This window comes from Canis lupus, chromosome 19 (genome assembly GCF_048164855.1).
Source record: "Canis lupus baileyi chromosome 19, mCanLup2.hap1, whole genome shotgun sequence".
Classification (NCBI taxonomy): domain Eukaryota; kingdom Metazoa; phylum Chordata; class Mammalia; order Carnivora; family Canidae; genus Canis; species Canis lupus.
The window spans coordinates 36,741,699-36,762,546 of record NC_132856.1 but is presented as its reverse complement, the minus strand read 5'-3'; the positions used below and the strand labels follow the sequence as shown (position 1 = coordinate 36,762,546).

The window sequence follows — 20,848 nt, the reverse complement described above, 5'->3', positions numbered from 1 at the left end:
AATTCAATGTTGAGTATCCAGGAAAAGTGAATATGTATATATTTTATATATAAAGTGAAATGTGTATATGTGTGTGTGTGTGTGTGTGTGTGTGTGTGTGTGCATAGCCAATCATAGGTGAATATACATGGTTCCTGATAGGGCCTCCTTGATAGATATGCTGTGCTTGAGCTAAGAGCACTCCGGGTTGAGCATCAGAATTATACTGGGTGGCCTTGCCCAGACTCCCCATCCCTCCCAGCCTCATTTTTTTCCTCACTCAAATATGGACCTCGGGATTTTGTGAGAATTAGCTAAAACAGAGTATGTGAAAGTGCTCTGCAAATTACAAAACTATTGCAGGCAGGAGATGAGATTAGCTCTTGGATAAGAGCTCCAAATGTCTGAGATCATTTTTTCCTCTTTTCATTTTCTTCTTGTTGTTATTTTAATCACTAAGGAATCACTAAGGGCCCCAAAAGATAGTTAGTTTGCAACAGTTACCTCCAGGGCACAGCCTTGGGGGTGGGCCTTTGGGCCTGGATCCAACTGGCATCCCTGGAGAACCTTTAAAACAGGCCTGTGCTCAGGCTGCACCCTAAGAGATTCATGTGAAATCCATCTAGGGATGGAGCCCAGGCATTTATGCTTGTTGAAAGCATCCATGTGCTTCTCATGCACAGCCAGGATCAAGAAATATTAAATCAAGAGCACCATGGTACCAGTCTAGATGCTGTCGACTTTTGAGTTGCCTGACATTGGGCAACTTTAACTCACTAAATTTCAGTTTTCTCAGCAGCAAAATAGAACTAAAAGAATTATTCACCTGCCTGCAGGTGGGGGTTAAATGGAATAATGCATGCTTTTACCAAACATCCTGGTGGGTTCTGCCAAAAGGTCTTCCCTTGTTCCTTGTGAATCAGATTAAGCTTGAGGAAGCAAAGACCAGTTGGGCACACCTGGTCTTTGGCTTGCAGAGAAAGGGACTGTTTGCTAATAGTCTGCGTTTGCTTTGAGAACTACTGATAGTTCCCCTCTGTCTGGGCTGTGTGTTTTTTGCTTTATTCGGTTTTGTCTGTTTTATGCACTTGGTACCACGTGCCTGAGTTCTCACCCCTCCATGACTATATTTTTCCTATGGGGCCTGCTGACTGTCTTCCTCACCTTGCTCCACACATTCATTAACATAGTTGACTTGTGTAGAATTCCCTGTGGTGGCTATTTCTGCTCTTGAAAATACCTTTCTAGAAAGGTGACACATCAAGAATTCAGGACTTGGACGATTTCTTCTGTCTCTACATGATGGAACTGTCCAGGTTCCATGGCCAGTGACCGGAGCTCTCCCTGTCCTTGATAATTACACTGCATTTCAGTCAATGCCCTGGACTTGGAGTCTCAAGGGTGTTAAAGGAGAAGTCTGTTATGTTTGGAGGGCTGCTCTCTCACGCCGGCCACCGCCCCACCCCCCAATGTCTAATATTCAACACTCATGTAATGAATGTAATGGCTTCTTGGCTTCCTGTTGACCTGACCATTTCCACAGAAGTATGCTTTGTCAGAGGTGGCATTGAAGGGAACAAGAAGACAGATTGGCTTGTGTTTGGCTCAGTGTGTTTCTGAGCCAAACTTTCTGGAATGCAGAGACATGAAGATTCCAGTTCACGGCTCTTTGAAATACTAAAGCTGCTGCTCAAGCATCCCCAATCACAACAGTAAGAATCACTGCCCTCTTCATCATTCCAAGTAGTTTACGTGTATTACCTTCCTGAATCCCCATAACAACTCCGTGACGTGACTACTACCATTACTTCCATTTGACAAAGGAAGATCTGGAAGTGGAGGCACCCAGGATCTGAGTGCCTTGTCCAAGTTCACCCACAGTGGTGCGATGGAATTTGCACTGATGTGTCTCAGATTCCAGATTGCAGACTGTTTATCCAACCCCCAGTCATCTTCTCGCCTAGTTAGAGCAGACTAAAGTATTTCTTACAGAGATATTTGTTCACATTTATGTTTATTTGGCTTCAAGAGATAGTGAAAGTTTCTCAACTTTGAGTCCAATATATCAGTTAATAGTTACTTTTACTTGAAATAATAGGTAGTTCCAGAATAACAAGGTGCTAAAGAACATAGGAATCATTTTCTCTTTTATGTGAAGGAGGTCTAAAATTATAAATTTGTTGTCGGCATGGACCCTGACCACATCTATTTTTCTCTACCTTCCTCTGCTGGCGTTTTAAACTCAAAGTTACTTCGTGGTCCAAGACAGCTGCTTAGTTCCAGCCATTGCATCTGCAATGTACGCTGGCAGAAGGAGGATCCAGGGAGGTCCCAAAGTCTATGTAAAATTTCTTGATTGAAATTTGTTTTAATGAATACTTTTATTTATTTATTAAAGTAAAATAAGGTTTATTTATTCAAGTATTTAGTCCCATTACAGTACTTCCGCTTCATCACAAGGGCTCACCTAACTACAAAATGAACCTGGGAAATGTGCATATCACAAAGCCAGGGTTCTGCTTGGCAGAAGAGGAAAATGGACTTTGGGAGACTGCGCCAGTCTCTGCCACACCCAACATGCCTGTCTGCCTCAGACCACATACATCCTCTAAATATTGAATCTGGTTTCCTGTGATATCCACATGGAAAATCTTCCAGAATTGAGGCTGTGTTCACAACTCCTAGTATCCCCCACACCCCACATGCCCAGTGCAGTCCTGAACACAAACGGTCACAGCCACCAACTAACCCCTCCATTCGTGATGCTGGAGCCCAAGCAACACAGGAACACTAGGTAACACCTGTGGGGAGTGACCGGTAGCAGTAATAGCATCAGCGAAACCAACATCCCTAATGTCGCCGAGCCTCAGTCCCATGCCCTGCCCCGGGCTGAGAGCAGCACAGGCATTACCGTGGTGCAGGGCTGTGAAATGTAGGCATGAACTTGGCAGAGCCCAAGGAAGCTCCCCCCAGCATCCCAGTTTCTTGCCTCAAATGGGTTTTGCATGAACTCGTTCCTCAAGCAGAATTCAGCTGTTTCCTTCTATTTCTTACTCAAAGAGGCAAAAGAAATTTAATCTTTTCTAGTCGCATTAATCAAGATTCCATTTTCCCCTTCAGTTGAGCTAATTTTCATGCAAGGGGCAAGTGAAGGGATAAACAAGCTGCCGGCTAGGTGCTCTTACCCCCCACACGCATGTTAGCCTTTGCCTAGGGATCGAAGCAGCCGGTTCACTTAGAGCTGTAATAACCTTGGAGCAGTGTTTTCACCTTCTGAGCCCATTTCTTTTCCTATAAAATGAAACCCTGCCCTTGCCACAAAGGCTAATGCCTCCATGCTGGCAGAAAGTAATTGATGATTTCTTATTGTTACTGCTTTTATTACCTGGGTGAGATGCTGACGTGACCACTCTCTGCAACTAGCCTTCGTTTTCTATTATCAGCACCTGTTGATGAAAAGTGGCGCTGACAGGCCTCCGGAGTCACCTATAGGATGAGGGAGGCTTTTTCCCCATGGCTCACTCCTCAGGGTTCTGCACTGGACCCTGATGGCTCCAGTACTGTGTGCACTGAGCACCTGGCTGGTGCGACCACAGGGTGCTTCTTCTCCCTGCTAATAATGATGGGTGCTCATTCACTAGATTTGTGTCAGGGACTCAAAAGGGTCAGGGGGGCCAGGGTCATGTAAATTCAGCATTTCTGCTGTGTTCTACCTGTGGAGGTGACCTTGAAGAGCAGTGCAGTCTCTGTAAGAAGTTGCTAAGGGATGACATGGCCACCAGTGAGAAAAGAAGAGAAGAGATGGCACCTTTTGGATTTTCTGTTAACAGATCAACAGTTTGAGCCTTCCACTCTCTGGGGTTTCTGAGATGTAAGAACGAGTTAAGGCTTCCCATGGTGACGATGGCTTTGTTAAGAATTTTCTATGTTCCCGTGCCATGTCCTACCACTTGCAAGTTGAAAGCTGCCCCAGAGAACACATTTTATGGCTCGGCAAAGAATACATATTTTTACATGCTACCCTGGTGAGTCACTTTACTTCTCATACTTTCAGATTCAAAAATGCTCAAATATGTCCTGTGGTGAGTTTCCATGTGAAATGCCTCCCTGTCCTGTTTCTAGGACTGTAGTTGCAAACATTAAGCTGCTTCAAGACTGTTTTTTTGGCAAATCATTGAGCCAGAGCTCATTCAATGAGTTATTGCAGATAAAGGACCTGACCTCATGGGCACACAGTAGGTGTTTAATAAATGCGGGTCCCTGCAGTTGCTCACAAGTTGAAATGAGTTGAGCTCATGCCTTTGAAATTGAACCTTCTAATTCTTAGAAGAAATATTTTTCTTGGTCGTTGGAAAAGAGCAGGATCAGCAAAAGAGCTTTCAGCAAGTCCCAGTGTCATGGGCCTGTCATCCAAGGCTCTGCTGCGGACAGGGGCACACAGGACTGTCTAGGTTTTCTCTACAGCACTTTGAGTTTTGTCTTCAGACACCCTATCTGCCTTCCGTCAGAGTTTCAAAGAGACCCGTCTGGGGAGCCCAGAGATGCTAATGATAAGGTCTCAGCTGTAGCCTGCGGCTGAAGTGGCCTGGTGGGGATGTCATGGGGATTAAGGCATGTTATCTGTAATAAGAAGAAACTGAGTTGCTGAGTGCAGCGGTGCAGCACCAATCTTGGGCTGGGCATGCTGCTCGGGGCTTATTTTAGAGCCGAATGAAAGCAGGCAATTATCATGTTCTTTAACTATAATCAGCCAAACAGGATACAGGTAGCCACAAAATGGAGTTATTTAAAACAGTAACAAAATCACTTCAAAAAGGGTAATAATCTGGAAGTCTCTCTTTCTGCAACATCTAGTTAAAGCTGTCTAAGCGTGGAGAAGACAGGGGACGCTTGTTCTGTAACCTCCTCAATGGCAGTGGGATCAGGAGAGCTTCCTTGTGAAATGAAAGGCAGGAAGGATGCCCTGGCCCAGAGGCGGCTCCACAGCGGTGGAGTTTGGCCTCCCTATATAAACTAGCGCCTCTGAAACCGATCCTCGGAGAATCCTGAGCTTCCCAGGAGGGTGGCTACCAAGGGGTTCTCGCTAGCCCAGCTAGTTGGTCCATCCTGCCCCCTTGACCCCAGACAGCCCCTCAGCTTGACTTGAAAGTTGACTCTGGACTTCGGCTATGAGACCTTATCTTAGGCAGCATTTTCTGTGACATTCCAATGAGACCGGGCTCGAGCACCAGGCTGGATTCTAAGTATTGCCCAGAATCTGTCAGAGCCTGCTACTGAGCAGAGTAAGGGGGATTCAGCTTGACCCCCATCTAATTCTGGCTCTGCCATTTGTTAGGGGTGTGAACTTGGACACACCGCTTAGGCTGGCTGATACTTGGTTTGGCCCCTCTGTGAAATGGGGATGATTAGACTCTATCTTGTAGGGATATGCTTGCAAGAGTATCTTGCTCACAGTTGCTAAATAGAGCTCAGTAGACATCAGCAGTTGTTATCATGGTCCTCAGCTATGAAGCCCATGACAGAAGTTCCCACATCATCTCTCGATAACCCTGGTGCCAGTCCTGGATGTGTCTTGTACTGCAGTAACAGATGTGAATTTTATGCTGCATCATATATCCCAATGAGCTAAGAAAATCAGGAGGCCTGTCCATCCTTCAGCCAGCTGGGTAAAGCCTGAGTCAATTCCCATTGCATTAAACACCACCCCATTAATTAATAATGGCAATGAAAACCAGACTAATAAATTATAACAGCTGCTGCAGCCCTGCCTTCAGCTGAATGGTTCTTCTTTACTGGATCCCGTGCTAAATGTAATATGTATATAACCTTGGGTAATCCCACAGCTGTCTGAGAAGATAGCCATTTTTCTCACCATTTTACAGATGAAACTGAGGCATCAAAAGAGTAAAACAAAACAAATAAACAAAACTGCTATAATAAGTGGATGAGTTAGGATTGAGCTCAGGTGTTATTGACTTCAGAGCTGATGCTTTAACCATTAAGCCACACTGCCAGTCACTTGAGCCTTTGGGAATGGGGTAGCCTTAAGATCCCAAACTCTAGTGAAGAACAAAATGAGGCCTTCTGTTGTAAGAATCATAACAAAGCTGGCATGCTACATAGTATATTTCCACATGTCTGATTATTTACATCTCAGGACATCTTTGTGAGTCATTTTATAAGTGAGAAAATGAAGCCTCAGAAGAGGGTTATCATCTTGCTCAAGATTCCACCCTGGATGGTGGCACCTGGATAATAATCTTTCAAACCAAAACCACACTGTATTCACATCTACGAGACTCCAAACACAGGCACGTTCCACTCAATCCGTGCTGCCTTTCACCACACTTGGCCAAGTTTCAGCTGTAGGGACAAAATTGAGCAGTATGAAAAGGATGAAGCCAATCATAATTCTTGCCAAGTCCTAGAAAGCCCTTTCAGGAGCACCTGCAGAAATCCCTGGAATGAGATGGAGACTATGGAGTAATAGGACAGTTAGGGACCTAATAGAGTTGTCCTTTGTGGTCCACAGTTGGTTCTGTAGCTGGGGTAGCATCAGGGCTGTGCCAATGTTGAGCATTTCAGTGGAAATTTGTTCAAGGACTTCCCTGAGCCAGATGCTTAGCTAATTCACAGGCTTTGTATCTGTCTCAATAAGCTCAGGTTCTTCTGGCATCTGCTGTAAAGAAAAAAGCCAGAGGACAGTGAATAAGACTAAAAGAAATGCTCTGATGAGGGAAAGGCTTTGAGGATTTGCTGGGAGATCGTGTGACCTCTGGTGCCCTTTTGGGCTCTGCTCCTTGACACACCTCTATAGTGCTGGTCAGGAGCTGGTTTCCATCCTCATTTGGTCAAGCATGGCCAATTTTCTACTTGGTGCCTGTAGATGGTTCTTTATTTAATCCATTTGTATGACGCTTCTAGCTTATTGTCCAGAGGAGGAAGTCTTCACCTTTTAGCTTAAAGTTGATGTCTTCTATCTAGTTTTGACAACATCTCTTCAAGACTTATGTAATCAGGCAATCATTCATGCGTTCAACATTTGGAAGCCAAGTGCATGCCCCATACTGGGTGCTGGGCTAGTGCATAGGGTCCAACCCCAGTCCTGCTGGAACTGACATGGAACTTCTATTCTAGTGTCCATTTCCAGTCCAACATTAAATATGCTCCAGGTTAAGCATTGTATTATTCTAGAAAGGAATTCCTTCAGGGAGAATTTCTTGCAATCATTTAAAAGTTCGTGTATTGCAGTGTTAACATGTCCTCTGGCAGTTATGTAATTCAGGCCAGACTTCAAGTGTCTCTTTTGGGGGGTTCCCAGAATAGTGGGAAGGCAAGCTGGTGGGAGGAGGGAGGTATATGGCCTTTGGGATAAGGTGTTTGCTCCGTCTAGAACTTTTAACTAGCTACCAGAAACTGCCATTCACCTTTCTTTATAGAGTTGTTGATAAGAAATTAAAATATCTGGAACAATTATAAAGTGAAACATCTTGGCAATTGAGTAAAAGTCATAATTGGGAATGAAAGCTATACTTTCATCACCAGTGTGTGGGAAATATATCCATTTTCTTGTCTCATCAATGGCACTGTTTTCAAAAGCAAAAAATATAGTCACTGTTATGGTGGTGGTAGTTGGGAGTAGGGATTACAACCAATGAGCTAACTGGTTTCCAAAAAATTGTCAAAGTACTGGACTTATCTTAGCCAGAGTTGTTTCCTAGTGCTTGAGAGAGGCAGAGGATCCCACCACTTCTGAACTCAAAATAGCCCTTCTGAGCTTTCCTCAACCCTGGAGACATGGCCCAAGTGGATGACCTCCAGCTCCCAGAATCCAGTTCCGAACAGCAAAGTCCTTCTGGAGTATCCTAGTCCATGCAAATCAACCTTGTTTAAACCAGAATGACTGTTTATCAAGTTGGGGGTTTCTCATCCCCATCTCCTTACCCAATCCCAATACCTTTACTCTCTTTGCTCCCCAAATTCCAAGTATGACCTGGCTGTGTCTTCAGTCCTAGACTTTGCATGTTCCTGGTTTGTCATCCTTATTAGGCCTGCATTTATTTGTGTTTGTAGCTGTTGCTCTTGATGGCGGTGTGGTGCCTGTTCACCATGATGGCTCACACATAGCTTCCCATTTAGTGACCCTCCTTTCTATTCTTTCCTATAGAATTACCCTTTATGACTATCAAGCCATGTGCAGAGCCAACAAGGACAGCAGTGATGGTGCCAGTGGGCTGCTGGATGTAAGTACTGTGCAGTCACCTACAAAACAGTGGCACATTTCTCTGTCTCTGAGCGTGAGCATATCTTTATCTGTGGAATGAATAGTTTATCTTTTTCAAAACCATGAATGTTTTATTTTATTTTTTTTAACCATGAATGTTTTAAAGTGTTTCCTGATTTTACTGGTTAAGAAAAACCACTTCCATTCAAACTGACATTGATTATATGAATGACAAAGTTCTGAAATCTTTGAGGGATGAATGTGCCCCCTTTTGATGGATAGAAAAGGGGAGAAGTTGTGGCAATTCTCCCCTTCTCCTATAAAAGAGAATTTGGTTTTGCTCATCAGAAATCTTACCTTTGGTTTGGAAGAGACCGATTAGCCTATGGACAAATTCACATTTTGATCACAGATTCTCTACCCTAAGCAGGATGCTGCTTAACTTCTGTATCATTTTTGCTGGAGCTGGTTACATCAGTGATGTCATAGTTGGGAACCAATCAACATAGCTATTATATCATTAGAAACAGACTTCCAGAAACTGTTATAATTTACTCCCAGTTAAAAATGTAATTTACAATGTACAAGCAATGTAAGTTTGTCCACCAGTCACCTGAAAACACAGGAAAAACAGAGTATATTTCAACATAACCCAGTATACGTGTATAATAAATAGAACCTTTGCATGTTATCATTTTGTAAATTCCAAAAATTAACTTAAAATCTGGTTTGAAGCACAAAATTTATGAGCCATTTTGGTTTTTAAAATATAAACACACACCTTCTCATTTGCAGATGTAAGATCTTGCAAGGAGATTATTTAAAAGCCAAATATTTAACATGGTTCTCCTACGATGAGGGAGCAAGAAATGATTTGGAGCTGGAAAATTTCTGAAAGGCAACTAGGGACTGAAAGCTGAAGGTTTTGAAAAATACTGCTTCTAAGTGAGAATCAATATGCCTTTCCAAATCCAACTTCCCTAGATTTAGCATGAATATTTCTAGATTTAAAATGTTCCCAAGATATATTTTCATCATTAGGTTTAAAAGCTCAATGGCTTTACTCTTCTGAATGATAATGTGCATTTAAATTTTTAATCCTGTATTTACGTAATCCCTTTGTGTGCCCATACTTTGAGCCAGGGTCTGGCATGGAATGCTTGAGTGCGCTTCCACCCCTCCCACTCCACCCCCTGCCCCCGAGGGAGCTGCCTCTGTGCTGGCCCTTCCCCCCCACCCCAGCCTCCCTAATCCCTCTATTCATTCCCTCCTCCCAGGGACCCACACTACCTAGGACTACCAATGTGTCAACTGCCCATCCCAGCAGGTACAAAGGCACAGAACCGTCCCTGTCCCAGGGTCTGACCACCAGGGTCTTTTTGAAAGAAAGATGCTTATTTTCCAAGCAATGAGAAATATAATGGCAAAACCACAGGATTGCAGGTTGCATTTGGTTTTAGGAAATAGCTAATAGCTCACATCCTTATCTGACCCTAATTCTGAGGGTTCTGTGATTCAGGGAATGATGTTGACACACTCAATTAAATCAGAGCAAGGAATCCAGTCTGAAATCTGTGTGGGCTGAGAATAACCCCAGTAGACTGTTATTATTGTTGTTTTGTTCGTTTACTTACGAACTTGAGATAGGGAAATTTTGAGAATGGTTAGAGGTATATAAATTGGTTTTTGTTTTATTTAAAACTGGATAAATCCCCTATTCCCAGTTTTAGTCTTTATCATCAAAATGCTCAGAGGGTAGGACTAAATACCCTTAACTTCAGAAACCAGGATTTGGCATTTCAAGTTTTTGATAAACCTAAAGACAACCACTAAAGGTTCTGAGATTTTTCTGGACCTGCCATCTGGAGGGAGGGCTTTGCCAATGTCAGAGCCTCTCAAGAGCATCCACTACTGGAATATCTGGCATCTACAAAGAACTAACTGAGGGGAAGACCTGGTATTTTCCAGAATTTAGGAAATTGAATTATCCACATAGAAAATATCACAGAGTAAACAATCCAACTGCTTTTTTAAATTAAAATATTCTGAAATAAAGATTAGGCTGTCAATACCTTCTTTTATAGAGATGAAGGGGATTTTCTGCAAGGATAAAATCACATGTTCATATGGCTGTTATTTTTTTTTTTCAAATCCAAATATGTATGTGTGAGAAAAGGCAGCTTGAATCCTACATAACTCATGGGCAACATTAAAATCAAGTATATGCAACTTGTGCTTATTTCAGCGAATGACATACAGTGATGGAGAACAGGGAATCCCCTTTCTGAAAGGCAGATCTGTGGATTACCACTTGAAATTAGTTGTATGATTCTAGCCCCTCAGCATTAGGCTGCAAAATATTAGCCCCTGGAGGACAAAGGTTTAAACATCGTTTGCTGAACTTCCTTTTTCCTCCCAGAGATAACCCCTGTATTAGATCATGTTTATTTTACTTGTAAATCACATCTCACTACAGGGGAGTTCAAAGTTTTAAAATGTTAGTTTTAGAATACGGTATCCAACCATGTTCTTCTTGTAGCAAGGGCTTCGCTGTTTTCCAACGTGATATTAATCTCTCTAGAAGAATAACATTGTCTTTATGTAAAGCCTTAAGTTAAACTACAAATTTCATATGTGATGCATTGTTTTCAATGAATCCAATTCTTCTCTTCAGCCTTATAATGCCTTCCTTGCTGCAGTAAAATGGATAATGACAGAACTTGTCCTGTAAGTACAATTTGCTGCACTTTTAAAGAGTAACATTCCTTTTCTTTTGTATTATAAAGTGAATTGGAAGACTGTGTTCCATGTTTTGAACAACCATTAGATTCAGAATACTCTGAGATAACCTCATTGGATATCTCGAAATATTGAAAGCTGAGACCAAAAAATTATCTTTAAGTTATTCATGGTCACTGCTTATGCCCTTATGTCATTGTTTAGCAGACTAACAGCTTGCAATATACAAACCAAATTTATTTATTGTGGTTAGTGTTAAATTTAACATAGATGTCTGGCTGTTTTTAATGCAGCCTGGGTGGGCTGTGGTCAGAAGAACAAATTGCCAGGGCTGCCCACTGTGCTCCTTCGGAAGTGTTGGCATGTGCAGGAGAGGGGGCATGTGCAGGAGCGGGGCTTATGCAGTCCTGGGCCAGGGGTGTCAGCTTTTCTCAGGTGTGAATGGTTTACCCAAACCACAGTCCTATTTGGAGGGTGTTAGATGCATCTGTGACTTATGTCAGATTGAAATGGCACAAAGATGGAAGGTTTGACTCCCAGAAGAGATATTGGACACATGACAGAAATACCATGTCCCATGAAAGAGTGGAAATCCATGGACGAACCTGAAAACCAGATTCCTTAAGCTGCACCAAACTCTCAAGTTCTTACTTTGCCCACTACAGCTGTACTTCCAGGGGTTTGAGGAAGATTTCTTACCCTTTGATAAACAGCCATCGTCTTCTTTATGCCTTAATGCAACCTATATTAATTTAACAACATTATAAATTGAAATTCATTTCTCTTATGTACATAAGAGGCAGAAAATACAGCAACAGACAATAGTGAGGTTTTAATTGACAGTGAGCTGCTGGAGGTAGTAGCTTTGAGCCTAAAAAAGAAATGATGGAATTTTGATCTATCTCTATTCATTTGGAGGATGGTTTATATTACTTTCACATTTTTTGCCATCAATTGAGAAATTCTGATATATTTTTTTGAAGTTTCATTGTGGCATAATTTCATAAAGAGAAGCTTGTTCCATCTGTGCCACACATACACACACGCACACACACACACAAGGCTGAACAAGTTTGCATTGCAGAATAAATTTGGAAAGACTTCTTTATTACTATAGATCATACTCTAGGTAGAGAATATGCTGTTTGTATCTCTGCACCAAGACAGAGGAAGGCCTTTGGAAACTGGCTTTTTCCTAGAGACTCAGACTATAACTGGAAAACTATTTCTCCCTACAAGCAGGATATTTCTCAACAGAGTTCTTGAGTGTAGGGAAACCCAATTTCAGGGTGTGGCTGCCTGGCATTGGTGATAAAATAGCCTTTCACAAGGAAGATAAAGCCCAGTGAAAATTCAAGGGTAACACAACCAACCATACTGTACCTTCTGATCATGATGTTATTCTTTCAAATGAAGTGAGCAATGCTGAATAACAGAATGTTGCTGTTCTGTTCAAGGGGCCAATGACCAAATAACTCTGGGCTTTTGCATCACCTGTTTAGGTTCCTGGTGGAATTTAACCTCTGCAGTTGGTGGCACTCAGATATGACAGCTAAAGGTAAGCAGCAACCAGTCCCTGTTTCCCAGCTCAGAGTGGTAAACCCGGGGTTCACTGGCTACTTTTCACCAAGGATGGACAAACATACAACTACCCAGGAAAAAGTGATGGTTTTTAGCTCCATTAGCGAAAGACACCCTTTGTGCTGACTTTCCTGCCATCCAGTCTGACAAAAATTCCACAGGTTTCATTCAGCTCCTGTTGAATGTACACTTGGACCTGTTTCCTTAACTAAGACTTTGAGGTCGTACATTGCACAGGTAAATTCTTCAACAAGCTCGTGGGCAGTGCTTAATATCGAAGGGAGACACATTGCCTTGTTCAGGCTGAGTGAATGGATAACCACTCTGTTTTTTTGTTTGTTTGTTTAATGGTTTTTAATAATTATCCTCTTAAAATATAAATCTAATCATATTATGCTCCCTACTCAAAAGCCTTCAGTGTTTGAGCAGTAATTAGTAGAAACTCTTAGAGGTGTGAGTTGAGGAGTTAGATCAGCAGATTGCATTCCTGTCTCCAAGGTTTGCCTTTGGCAAGTTAGTTGATCTCTTTGAGACTCAGTTTCTCCATAGTAAGCAAAATGGGAGACATAATAAATAATATTTATCTCCTATCTTGTGTGTGTTTAGTGATAAATCATATATATGCTGAGCATGGTGACTGGAACATAATGAGCCCTCAAAAAGTGATAGCTGTAATTACCTTATGATACCGGTGCCGACACTGTTGACCACAATGATGACTAGTCGAGTCCCCATGCCCTACAAAGCCAGTGCTCTTTAATGAGCGCCGGCTCACAGCCATCTGCCCCACCTGCTCCGTCACGCACTCTTTCTCAGACATGCTCTGCTTCTTCTTTCCTGTGTGTGTTCATTCATGTTCATTTTCTTACCTGGGATGCCAGGAACTAGCAGAAGACTAGACTGCTACCATTTTTATTATTTTTTTTAATTATCTGTCTTTTTCAAAGAGGTAGATTAGTAATGTCTCAGCCTCCTCCAGGTGCTGGATGTACTTCAATCTGACATTTCCTCTCCCATCCCCTAAAATCCTAGTGGGAAAGGATTCCTTTAATTCTTCCAGGAAGAGTTAGCAGGATTTTCTTCATGCTTTCGTTGCAGTCAGCTCACACATTTATTTCCCCAGCTCTTCTACAACCATTATTTATTATTATTCATGAAAGACACAGAGAAAGAGAGGCTGAAACATAGGCAGAGGGAGAAGTAGAGTCCCTGTCGGGAGCCTGATGTGGAACTCAATCTCAGGATCCTGAGATCATGACCTGAGCCAAAGGCAGACACTCAACCACCAAGCTACCCAGGTGCCCTTGCACCATTATTGTCTCAATTTGTTTCCTTCACACTAAACTAGAGTTTCTTGGTGGCAGGAGGTATGCCTTACAACCAGTGTTATCCCTTAGTACCTAACTAATGCTCAGTGCTTAATAGGTGCTCAGTCTCGGGATCCCTGGGTGGTGCAGTGGTTTGGTGCCTGCCTTTGGCCCAGGGCGCGATCTTCGAGACCTGGGATCGAATCCCACGTCAGCCTCCCGGTGCATGGAGCCTTCTTCTCCCTCTGCCTGTGTCTCTGCCTCTCTCTCTCTCTCTGTGTGACTATCATAAATAAATTTTAAAAAAATTAAAAAAAAATAGGTGCTCAGTCTCCACGTACTGAATACCCTAACAAATCTTCCTTTTGCTGGGTATGACCATTATAGTGACTGTCATCATGGCTTTATAATTTACACATAGGCCTATGTTGCCTACATTCAGGAATTCCCTCATTTCTTATTAGAGTATGACACGGAGGAATGCCTACAGAGAGGTGTACGCGGGGATGCGGCTGCACAGGGTGGCCTCTGATTACAGTGAACCTAATCCAAGTATATTTGGGGTTGGCTCAATCCTGAAAAACTGACAGCCCAGTATTATAGCACCTTTGTGCTCTGTTTTCTCTCTCTCTCTCTCTCTCTCTCTCACACACACACACACACACACACACTGTCCTGGCGACCCTTAGTGTGTGGGTTCCACACTTGCCCTTCATGTTGGGTCAATACCTGCTTTGAATGTCCATAACCCCATTTCTAGAAATCTGAACTAAGGAAGTAAACTGGGGTAGGAGCAAAGGATTCTATGACAGGATGATCATCACTAAGGAACTGATGATTGCAAATACTGGTAACTCTTTAAATGATGATTAATAGGGACATTTCAAAATAAATGACAGCCCATCCGCAGAGAGCCAGAGAAACTTTTTAATAAGATTCTGTTTCTGAAAACAGATCTTGTTCTTTTTTTAAAGATTTTATTTATTTATTCATGAGAGACACAGAGAGAGAGAGAGACAGAGAGAGACAGAGACAGAGGCAGACACAGGCAGAGAGAGAAGCAGGCTGGCATGCAGGGAGCCCAATGTGGGACTCGATCCCAGGTCTCTAGGATCAGGCTCTGGGCTGAAGGCAGCACTAAACCACTGAGCCACCCGGGCTGCCCTGAAAACAAATCTTTTTAATAAGATCAAAACTGCTAATGAAACTAAGTGACATAGCAAGATAAACAATATACAAAACTGTATATATGCCAGCAAAACGTCCAATGATGGGGGAGAGGGGATACGGAATTAAATAGGGTCAGCAATCAGTATGGCCAGTGGGGAGTCAATAAGCAGAGAACAAAATATGAACTAGGAAAGGAAGAGTATTATGTCCCCCAAGAAAATTTTACCTATAACACAAACCTGCTTTTGTTGAAAATTGCACACGTGAGAGCTGAGAAGGAACCCACTAAATGGGTGCTTGCTATCTTCTTCTATTTACTTTTCTTATTCCACTAGCTTCTCCACAGTTTTACTATTAGGAATGAAAAAGGTTAGATGAGATTAAAAGGGAAGGATGGTGTGGGATGGGGGATGCCTGGGTGGCTCAGAGGTTGAATTGTCTGCCTTCGGCTCAGGGCATGATCCTGGGGTCTTGGGATCGAGTCCCACATCTGGCTCCCTGCAGGGAGCCTGCTTCTCCCTCTGCCTGTGTCTGCCTCTCTCCCTGGGTCTCTCATGAATAAATAAATAAAATCTTTTTAAAAAAAAAAGGAATCGTGGAAGAAGGAAGATCAATAGAGGCCAAGAGAATGCAATGCAAGTTGGGCATCGGGCTGCTCTGGCCTCAGCGCCAGTTCCTGCAGACAAGTCACCACAGCTTCAAATCAGGCTTTGAGCTCCGGGAGCCTGGAGCAGCCGTTTTGCCCAGATTAAGTGCTCTGCTCTGGAATCAAGCAGGCTGCATCTGCTGCTTGCTAGCTGCTTGCTTCTGGGTGAGTCTCTTGGTGTGTCTGGGCTCTGGTGTCCTGATTGGTCAGCAGAGATAACCAGGCACTTAAGGCAGGTGTGAGAAATGGGTTAGGCGGTGCCCTTGAAGGCCTGGGTGGACTTAGCACAGAGAGAGCACTCCCCATATGGTTGGTGGTACTTATGCTTTGGGCAGCGGGGGCTTTTGTGACTGAGACCATGGCTGGCTCCAGTGCGTTCAGTGCTGAGAGCAGCAGACTGGTCAGCATCAGGGTTTGCTTTTCGGCATCCATCTTCACTATCCTGTGCCTGCCCACCTCTGGGTGAGGAGCTTCCATGATGAGCATGAGGATGCCCCACCTCTTCATGCCAACCTACTTCTCCATTTGCCCCATTCTCACCCTGGCTTGCTCCTCTTCCCCATGACCTGCTGCCCCAGGCATCTGCCCACACTCTGGTTCTGGCCCTTCAGATTTGAAATTAGTTTAAAAATTTTTATTGTGTGCCAGTCACTGTGATCTTTGCTCAGACCAGTGTTTTTCAGCCTTGGGGGGGATTTTTTCTTCTAGGAGTCATTGCAATATTTGGAGACATTGAACAACTGGGGGGTCCAGATAGGGGGTGGGGGTGCTTGCTACTGACATCTAGTGGGTAGAAGCCAGGGATGCTGCTAAACTTCCTAGGACACACAACCCCTGACAACAAAGAATTATCCTACTCAAAATATCATATCGGTAGTGCCAATGTTGGGAAACCCTAGTGTAGACTGAAGAGTATAGGTTAGGGAATGAAGAATAAGGAAGAAGATTATGGTGGCCTTTGCACTCATGATGCTTACAGAAATGGATGAAGGTTCCCATTCTGAAATTTTACATCCCCTCTCCTCTGCTCCCCCTGTACCAGGACCAACAGAGGGCAGAGTTTCAGCTAAGAGGAATAATGAGATGCTTCAGCTCACCATTTTCTTTGAGAAAATTCTTTTGAAAAAATTCCTTAATAGATAATTCCAAGTCACGTCGCTCTGTTGCCACACTGCGAGACCTTCCCCTAGACTCTAGAAAGACCTCATCAAATGGTTATATCATCACCGTACAGTGTGCAAATATACAGTGTAGTGCTTTTCCATTTCCAGAGTGTTGGCGCTAGACTATCTTCAGATCCTATCATCATACCTGAGAGGTGGGGACTGCTGGAATTTGTCACTAAACCTTTCTGAGCTACCTAAGTCAGACAGCTATTAGATAATAGGCTCAGACATAAGCCAAGGGCTCAGCTAGATGGCAGTGAGCAAGGCAGCCCACCTTGTTTGAGCCCCTGTGCAGAGCTGGCTGCCTTATGTGGATTATCTCATTTGGGCCTATAGGCTTCTGCTGGGCAGGGCTGACTATTTGCAATCCATAGATGGAGAAATGAATCAAATGGGGGGTGAACAGACTCATCTTCGGGGCTGCTGTCCTCTGGGTATCTTTGTTAAAGGAAAATATAAATGCTAAGATCCAGTGCATCAGTAAAGTTTCAAGCATCACAGCAGTATTGACTTGCAAGGTTTCTTCATTCTAAATTTACCATTCCCTCACTAGATAAAGACCCTGTGCTGAGACATACATCTTTGTTTAGCTAAAAATGGAATCCATAATTACACTGTTTATCTGCTTCATTTCCTTAATGAAGGGGACTGTGCAAGCCCATTTCTGCTTGATTATCACAAAGGTATCATTTTGGCGAAGCTGCACAAAGAGAATGGAGCTTGCTGGCACCGAATATGAATGGGGGTGCATTCACAGAGACAAAAGAAGGGGAAAGCTTTTCAAATGGCAACTCTATTCATTCCCAGTTGTCTGCCCGTAATTACTGTGAACCCAAGTCAGTTATTCTCATCAGGGACATTTGTTGCTAAGGGAAAATTAAAGAAATTCAATTGTGTGGATGCTCCATTGGGTGCTTCATTGTGAGTGAGTGGTAGGTCATGGCTTCAGCTTGAGACAGCCGGCCTAACGGGGATGGGAAGTAGAGCAGTGTAATGGACAGAATGAGGCTCCAGGATGTGACTGGCGGAAGTGGATCTGGGCCCCCTAGCTCATGGCAATGTGACTTTGGCCAAGCAGTGTAACTTCTTTCTCTGGGCTAATTTCTTCATCTGTAAAACGGAAGACCAGTAGGCCTTCCCCATTGCATGGTGGTGAGGACTCTGTCCATACCAAGGGCCTAGCATCGTGTTTGGCATGTAGTAAGTGTTCAGTGAGTATTGGCTGTAAAGGTGGTGATGATGGTTTTGCTGGTTAAGTAAATGATGGTCATGAGAGTCACTTTCTCTGGGACACAAGGCAGGCCGTGTCTGCTTTCTGAACCCCAGTTTTCCGTAAAGTAAGGAATCGGCCTAGTTGAGATTTCTGACCTCTTGTGCTTACACCTTTGTAAGATAATGAGTTGTAAATGCCTAATGGCTAAAACAATGCTCATTAGATCACTGGTAGCCTTAGCTATTGGTTCACAATTGCATAGATAAGCAGTAATGATTGGCAAATATATGTGGTGTCCATAGCACTCCAGGCAAAGAAAAGTCTTCATAATAAACCATGTTATTTAGATTAAATGTGGCCATGGTTTTATATGATAATTCGCATGTTTCCCAAAAGCACAGCAAGCAACTTCCAGCCAATCTATAGTCGGGTTGCAAACAGACTCAACGGTTTATCGCCACATCAGTATGGGTCCCCTGCAATTGTCAAGGGAAGAAGAATTTCATCTCCAGGAAGGATCGGAGCCAAATGAGCCTCACCATTGAGAGCGCTGGACTCATTCCATTGTAACTGGGCCCAGACAATTACAATTAGAGATGGTGCAATTATCGGGCCTATTTAAATCATGTGTGCTGCCTATCTCAGCCCGCCCCAAAGACCTTTCTTCCTCTCTTTCATTGGCCAAACTTCACAGAGCAGTTAAATATATGTGTGCTGGAGCCAGACGGCACAAGTTCAAATTCTGGCTCTGCCACATATTCACTGGATGAATTTGGGCAATGTATTTGGTTCACTCTTCCATTCACTAATCTGCAAAACAAGGATAATCGTGGTTCCCACCTTATAGTTTATGTCTTTTTATTTTGTCATGTTTTACTGTTAAATAAATGAATACATGTAAAGTAGAACAACATCTGGCATGTAGTAATTTCTTAATAAATGTAGCTGTTACCATTATGAGGTTATTATGTGCCATCTGCCGGTGTGCGCCATATCCACTTATAATCTTTGTTGTTGGGTTATTAGGTTTTTGAAAATTAATCTTTTATTTTATTTTAACTGACTCGTTTTTTGAAATTTGAATAATTTAAATATTAAAAGGAAGTTTCCCAAATTGAAACTCACTATCACTTGCTATATACAAAGGAGTCAATTGTGAACACAAGAACCATGACAACAAAAAGTGTTACCAAATTGTAGCCAGATGCTCTGAGGTTTATGTGTGGCCTCCCCAGATAAAGAAGGAAGAAGAGCAAATGAAAGAAAAACGAAAATGAAAGGTGGGAAAAGTTCCCTAGCATCCAACAAAGACACCTTCCTGACAAAAATCAGAAGCATTGAAAAAGAACTTGGAAGTGAATGATGTTTCTACCAGGTGCCTCTCTCTCTTGTTGCTGTTTGGCCTGGGCCGCCTAAACTGACCTTGCCTTCCCCTTGAAGGCAGGCAATTTGTCATGAGGGCCTGAGATGCTTACATTCCCTTTGTCTATTTGATTGCCTAGAAAAACACCATTCAGGGGAATTATTCAGATTTTCTGCAAGCATGTGATGACACTTGCTATGAGTTCGCACCACAGGGCATGGGGGTCAGGCAGTGTCTGGGACCTGTGCCGTTGGGAGCGTGACACTCACCAGTGCTGGACCCGCAGTGGAGCTGGGAGTCAAGGAGGGTGTCAGTGGCCTTTTTTTTTTTTTCCTTTTCTTTCTTTCTTTCTTTTTTTTTTTAAGATTTTATTTATTTGAGAGAGAGTATGAGTGAGAGAGCACAAGCAATGGGGACCACAGAAGGAGAGGGAGAAGCAGACTCCCTGCTGAGCAGAGAGCCAGATGTGGGGCTCTATCCCAGGAACCTGAAATCATGACCTGAGCTGAAGTTAGATGTTTAACCAACTGAACCACCCAGGCACTCCTGATTGGCCTTCTCTAACCCAAAAGCAATGCTTCCAAAAGGCCAACAGTTTCTAAGAATTCAGTGCAATAACGTGCAGTCATGTGGCTGCATTCAAGTAAATATGTTCACTTAAGCAGCCCTCACAGTGTGTCACCACTCTCCATGTTTTAATTCATCCTCAAACAACCATGTAAAGTTATTCCCTTTTATTCCCATTTTACAGAGGAGAACACTAAGTCATAAAGAGATTGTGTGCCTACCTTGTGCCTTTAGCTACTATGTAATTAGTCCAACTCCTGGCAGGTGGGTGGGAATGCTCTCCACCAGCTAGCATTTCATTAAGGCTGTGTGTGTGTGTGTGTGTGTGCACCTGCATATATGTGAAAGTGCCCACGTATGTCTCTTGATTAAAAGCTGTACCTGCCTGGTCTATTCATTACTCAGAACAACTCAGTGAGTTAATATGGGCATCTTGCCTTAATGTCAGTGACCTGTTTCTGGAAATCACAAGTCATACATAAAAAAGCTGACTGGATCCACTTCCTTCTGTTTTAGATGAGAAAAATAACAACGCATTATGCTTTAACCCCAACCCCGAATTGCTCTCCTCAAAATAATTAAAGCTCAGTGAAAAGCCTATATATATATATTAAATATATATATATATATATAATATATATATATTATTTTAAAAGCCCAATCACACTAGGATATACATGCTTGGAACACGGCTTCCTGATCACCCAACAAATATCTGGTGGCTACCAAATGCTTTTTTAGCACCCAGTAGTCCTGTATGGCTCACCTAGTGCCAGCAGCCTCCACATGGACATTCCACAAAACATGTACCCACGCTTCTGACATCCATTCAACTGTATTTGGAATACAATTTGAGACTCTGTTAAAACATCATTTTGATAAAATCCTATTGA

At 42.9% G+C, this 20,848-nt stretch overlaps 1 protein-coding gene across 10 annotated transcripts in view; it reads left to right on the top strand.

Annotated features, from left to right (window-relative positions):
- The window catches only part of CACNA2D3 (calcium voltage-gated channel auxiliary subunit alpha2delta 3), a 945,543-nt gene that overhangs the window by 874,458 nt on the left and 50,237 nt on the right, over window positions 1–20,848 (top strand). For all 10 annotated transcript variants that reach the window (XR_012011921.1, XM_072785849.1, XM_072785848.1 and 7 more), the window contains 3 exons: window positions 8,147–8,222; window positions 10,878–10,930; window positions 12,445–12,500. Coding sequence is in view for 9 of the 10 variants with exons in the window: in XM_072785849.1 (XP_072641950.1) it covers window positions 8,147–8,222; window positions 10,878–10,930; window positions 12,445–12,500 (185 nt within the window). In the remaining variant the exon portion in view is untranslated. The remainder of the gene's footprint in view (window positions 1–8,146; window positions 8,223–10,877; window positions 10,931–12,444; window positions 12,501–20,848) is intronic.